This window comes from Hibiscus syriacus, unplaced genomic scaffold (genome assembly GCF_006381635.1).
Source record: "Hibiscus syriacus cultivar Baekdansim isolate YM2019G1 unplaced genomic scaffold, ASM638163v2 tig00111237_pilon, whole genome shotgun sequence".
NCBI classification, from domain to species: domain Eukaryota; kingdom Viridiplantae; phylum Streptophyta; class Magnoliopsida; order Malvales; family Malvaceae; genus Hibiscus; species Hibiscus syriacus.
In genome coordinates, this window is record NW_024063029.1 from 267,529 (window position 1) to 272,999 (window position 5,471).

The 5,471-nt window shown below is 34.0% G+C and overlaps 1 protein-coding gene across 6 annotated transcripts; it reads left to right on the forward strand.

The window, feature by feature from the left end:
• The first annotated feature begins 2,806 nt into the window (after positions 1–2,806).
• LOC120156790 lies at positions 2,807–4,971 on the forward strand. 6 transcript variants are annotated; one of them, XM_039168044.1, is made up of 8 exons: positions 2,807–3,479; positions 3,570–3,715; positions 3,811–3,876; positions 3,986–4,024; positions 4,101–4,166; positions 4,276–4,454; positions 4,564–4,629; positions 4,771–4,971. In XM_039168044.1, exons 1-3 carry the CDS (start codon positions 2,808–2,810, stop codon positions 3,839–3,841), a joined length of 849 nt encoding a protein of 282 aa, XP_039023975.1. In that variant the 5' UTR covers position 2,807; the 3' UTR covers positions 3,842–3,876; positions 3,986–4,024; positions 4,101–4,166; positions 4,276–4,454; positions 4,564–4,629; positions 4,771–4,971. The 6 variants fall into 6 exon arrangements, with proteins under 6 accessions (XP_039023975.1, XP_039023979.1, XP_039023977.1 ...); XM_039168048.1 differs by having other exon boundaries at positions 4,391–4,629; XM_039168046.1 differs by lacking the exon at positions 3,986–4,024 and having other exon boundaries at positions 4,391–4,454.
• The last annotated feature ends 500 nt before the right edge of the window (positions 4,972–5,471 follow it).

Below are 5,471 nucleotides of genomic sequence, written 5' to 3' on the forward strand. Positions count from 1 at the left end.
GTCTTGTTGTTTTACACTACAAGACGTTATGTTATTAATCTGTCTTGTTTCCAAGCTGAATTCGCTTCTTCTCGAATGATCTCATTGGTACTGTTGTCTTTTAAGAGAACAAGTTCATAAAAGAAGAAAATTTACAGTGGCATGCCAGGGGAAGAGATGGTCTTAAACTTGCATGATATTTAAGGCCACGTTAAACGCTCATTCTGCAACATTCTACACCCTGTTTTAAGGCAACGGTAAGCAACTCGGTTTAATGGTAAATTTATGTTTTGCCCTCTAATTTTTTAAAATTTGATTTTGGCATTTAGCCTTTATGAAAAAAAATGATAAATCATGTTAGGGTCCTCCAAAAAAATTACTTGCTGTTATAGAATTTTGTAGTATTGCGCATTGTGAATTTGGTAATATTTTTAGTTTAAAATCTTATTAATTTTATTAGTTAGTATCTTTATTACCTTTTCAATTAATTAATTGGATATATTTATATTAGTTATGGTATTTCTATTTTTCATTATATATATGCATAATAGAAAATAAGTTAAACCATTTCATATCTAATATAAAATTTACATTTTTTAATGCATGCAGCATTTTTTTTTGTGGATTTAAAAAGAAGGCAAAGGCCTTGAATTAACTTAATCGTATGAAAAAAAATTATATATCGTTTGTAATAATGATGATAAATTTAATACTTTTTATACTCATTTTGAATGGCAAAAAGAAAAATAGTTATCAAAACTTAATCCAACTCGCAAGGCTTTTGAAACTTTTTTAATATTAATAAATCATTTTTATTTACACTAAAATATTGTAGTAACAAATGATTTGTACTGCTTTATTAAGTTTGTACTAACATCATAACTCAATTTCAAATATTGCCTAATCCCTTTCCTGTTTTGGTGACGGGGGATGATACTGAGATGGTGGTCGCTGGTCATGCTCAGAGATTGGATGCCATTCGAGACGAGAGCCTTCGCCCAGGGTATTAAATTGGTCATAGATAAAGGTTAGCTGTCATCAGCACCCATCGAGGGAGATACTATGAATATCGTTGATAGACTTGTTAATTCAAGATCGGATTTACCCTTAGTGAGACTATACTTACGGGAGGTTCTGAATTTCATCACTAACAATAACATACTTCGAATCAAGTTTGTAAAATGAGACACAAATGCCGCGGCACATATTTTATATTCCAATGAACACTAAATTGTAATTTATCATTTTAGTTTAGTTACGAATATCCTAATTATATCTAAGTTAATATATTGAACAGTGTTTACCCCCCAATAAATATTGTTTATTCATCCAAAAGAAACCACCAGTTCAAATAAACTTTACAAACAACCTACACCCACAAACAAACCTACAAAAACCCAACAAAACCATAGACTAAAGCTAAAACTCCCATTCAGCCGTTAACAACGAATTAGGGCTACAAACTTTGCTATAACCATCAAGTCTTAAATGAGTATCCTTTTATATCTGGGAAAAAATAACAATGAACTGTCTTTCACCCTTCCCATGGAATCTACTATTCTTATCTTGTCAAATATAGTAATTAAAAGCACACCAAACTATCCGAATAATAGTAGCTTGCAGTGACTTCCTCTTACCATACTTCTGTACACAATTAATTAACTCCATCCAGCAATCATGCAAAACAAAGAAACTACAAGCCTGCAAAATCAGCCGCCAAACTTGTTTGGTGTAACAACACTCGGGAAATAAATGATCACGCGTCTCCAAAACAACACCACATGGCAAACATATTCTTTATAACCGACTGAAGGATTTCTTAATTAAACTTCACCAAATTGAAAAATCAAAATAAACATTTTGTAAGCGTGAACTAATAATAGCTCATGCCTATATTATTATTATTATTATTATTATTATATTATTATTATATTATTATTATTATATTAAGCTAAGTCATGCCTATATTATTGATGAAGAAAGGCGCATGATTTTTTTAAAGAAGTAATATTAATTTTTCACACCTTTCCCTCTTATTATTTATATTTTGTATTAATGCAAGTAAAATACTTAAATCTACATGAATACAAGTAATTAATTTTTAATATCAGATTGTGACAAGTTAACAATCCCACTTTTCTTTAAGGTCCTCCGACATGTTTGTTTGGAAAGGTCGTGCAATGGTCGGGACAGGTTCCAAACAACACCTATGTGTCAGTCTGAACGAGGGTTTCAACAGTAATAATTTCGGCAGGTGGTTATCAGGATTTTAAATAGTGGTCCGCTACGGTCATTATATAATAATAATGGTGCCGACCGAAATCGTTTTTGTATGACTGCAATACCCGCAATGAATGCAATAATACCCGATATGTCTGCAATTGCGATAAACGCAACTGAAAATATGACCGCAATCGTAATTTAAATCCCTTGTGTGGTTTTGGCTTTGTTCATGATTCTGTTACAGTGGCTTGGTGCATATGAAATTTTCCTTTGCACTGGCTTAAGGATGGGAGTTAAACCGTTAAAACTGATCAGCTGTAAAGAGACGATTTTGTACAAGTCTTACCGATATATAATATTTGATTGATCATAGGTTGCAAGATAAAAGCAAAGGAACAACCGTTGGTTTCTTGCCAGTTGCCATCTAGGACAGGAGAGGAGTTTGGTCGTTTCGTGTCGGGATTTTTAAGTTCATTTTAATTAAAGAATGTCAGCCTGAATTCCCACGATGTGCAGGCCCGTCCTATAGCTGTAGGAATTAAGAACGCAATAAACTAATGTAAGTCAATCCTTGCTAACATTCTCCTTCTGGTTTGGGGGTATAAATGTCTCTACTTGTTTGCTCACCTCAACCATCTTTTCCTCATCAATTTACAAGTGATAAAATGGAGTCGCTTGCAGTTTTTCGCGATGAAGACTCATTTAACAGAATGTTCTCATATGAAGAAGGTCAGCTTAATTTCATGCAGCAAATTTTTCATCAGTTTTCCTTTTCTCCGATGCACGATGAGTGGTCGAGCTTGGTAAATCCGTCGACATTTTGTCCTAATCCTGAAGCCAATATGGGCGTTGCTGGGGTCAATGAGAGTTTGTTCTGTTCTTCCAACGCTCTTGATTCTAATTTCCACTACCAATCTCAGGAAAGTAGTTGGAGTAGCAATTCAAGTAGTAGTGTCTTTGTTCCCCAGCTAAATTATGAAACCGATTTCCTTGGTGATTCTAATCATATTGCTGTAACAAATGGTATCACCATGTCCTTGGATATTTCAACGGACATTGACGGGGTAAATGATAAAATTACCGATTCGTTTCCCCCTGCATTCACCAACATTGCAATGGGAGACGCTGTTAATGTCATTGAAGACTTGAGCACTGATAATGCTAACGAATTGCTTCTCAAGAGGAAGTTCGATGTGCTGGAACTGCATGATGAAGGGTATAAAATCAATACCGAATCATCTCAGACCACAAAGAAAAGAGCTCGGCTTCCAAAAGATGTAAGAGGACAAATGAATTTTAAGATATTACATACATACATGTCTATAATCTTCATTATAGGAGTTGTAATTCATGGTTTCAATGTGCAGTCGAATAAGAACCGGAAGAACAATGTAAACGGCAATGAAGAGAGCAACATTGGAGGGGACGGACAGAGTTCTAGCACCTCTAGTTCAGATGATGACAATGTTTCTCAAGCTCTTAACTTAAATGGAAAGAGAAGAACCAGCAGAGGGTCTGCAACTGATCCCCAAAGCCTCTACGCAAGGGTAAGAATTTTCCTGGCTATATCTCGAAATATCTAAATCTTTTTTTGTTTGGTCATTTCAGAAAAGAAGAGAAAGGATTAATGAGAGATTGAGACTTTTACAGAGCCTTGTCCCAAACGGAACTAAGGTAATTAAGCAATATTATACTTTCATAAATATTTTGTTAATGAGATTTCCCTAGCTACTTCACAAATAAGATCCACATAAACTCATGTCCATTGATGATGATAATACAGGTTGATATCAGCACGATGCTTGAAGATGCCATTCATTATGTGAAGTTCTTGCTATATCTCGATTCCATTGGCAGAAGCCGAAATATCTAAATATTGTTTTGTTTGGTCATTTCAGAAAAGAAGAGAAAGGATTAATGAGAGATTGAGACTTTTACAGAGCCTTGTCCCAAACGGAACTAAGGTGATTAAGCAATATTATACTTTCATAAATATTTTGTGAATGAGATTTCCCTAGCTACTTCACAATTAAGATCCACATAAACTCATGTCCATTGATGATGATAATACAGGTTGATATCAGCACGATGCTTGAAGATGCCATTCATTATGTGAAGTTCTTGCTATATCTCGATTCCATTGGCAGAAGCCGAAATATCTAAATCTTTTTTTGTTTGGTCATTTCAGAAAAGAAGAGAGGATTAATGAGAGATTGAGACTTTTACAGAGCCTTGTCCCAAACGGAACTAAGGTAATTAAGCAATATTATACTTTCATAAATATTTTGTGAATGAGATTTCCTTAGCTACTTCACAATTAAGATCCACATAAACTCATGTCCATTGATGATGATAATACAGGTTGATATCAGCACGATGCTTGAAGATGCCATTCATTATGTGAAGTTCTTGCAGCTCCAAATTAAGGTAATTCGGAAAAACAACAACAATGGATGGATGAAATAAAACCCTTGAAACAAACAATGGTTTAATCTGGCCACAGAGATGATTTTAAGTGAAATTGATCTAATATGATGGTAATGTTCCTTTTTTTTACCTTGATTGCAGCTCTTAAAACTCTGATGAACTGTGGATGTATGCTCCCATTGCTTACAATGGCGTCGATATCAGTCTCAACAAGAAAATCTGAACTCTTTTATGAACAGCTTTGATGAACTGTGGATGTATGCTCTCATTGCTTACCATGGTTGCAGTTTTAGTTAACTATCAACAAATTTCTAAAAGCAAAATAAATTAATATTATATATAGTTGCTAAATCTTAAAATTGAGAAATCTTAATGAAATTAATTCCATTTTTGGAAGAGGAGGCAATTTATTTTATATTTTTGATATTGTAAATTTTCATTAATTTTTATTTTATCTTTTCATTTAAAGATCATTTTTAAAAAAATAATAATTAAGCCCATCTCTACATCATCATTCACATGTAGATGATTAACGATAATTTTCGCTAAATGACAACATTGACGCAAATCAAAATTTTGACAATATTGATGCAATTAAAAACGATAAAATATGGGGTCATTAAAAGTTTGATTAAAACGATGGAAACTAGAGAAAACCCTAACACAGGTAATACCAATTACGATAACTATCTCAGCAACTATGGAGGACGGCCAGCGGAACCTTCAACGAACATAGGCCTACCGCCGGTCCTGGAAAGACCAGGATCCCCAATTTTAATCGACGACCAGCAGGCACCAAAAAAAGCAAGATCAGAAAAGGAGTATACGCCTGATAATCCCAT

Coding starts and splice junctions, on each gene's coding strand:
- LOC120156790 (XM_039168044.1), top strand. CDS start 2,808: ATGTCTCTACTTGTTTGCTCACCTCAACCATCTTTTCCTCATCAATTT. Junction 3,480..3,569: donor GAGCTCGGCTTCCAAAAGAT/GTAAGAGGACAA, acceptor TTCAATGTGCAG/TCGAATAAGAACCGGAAGAA. Junction 3,716..3,810: donor AAGAGAAGAACCAGCAGAGG/GTCTGCAACTGA, acceptor TGGTCATTTCAG/AAAAGAAGAGAAAGGATTAA.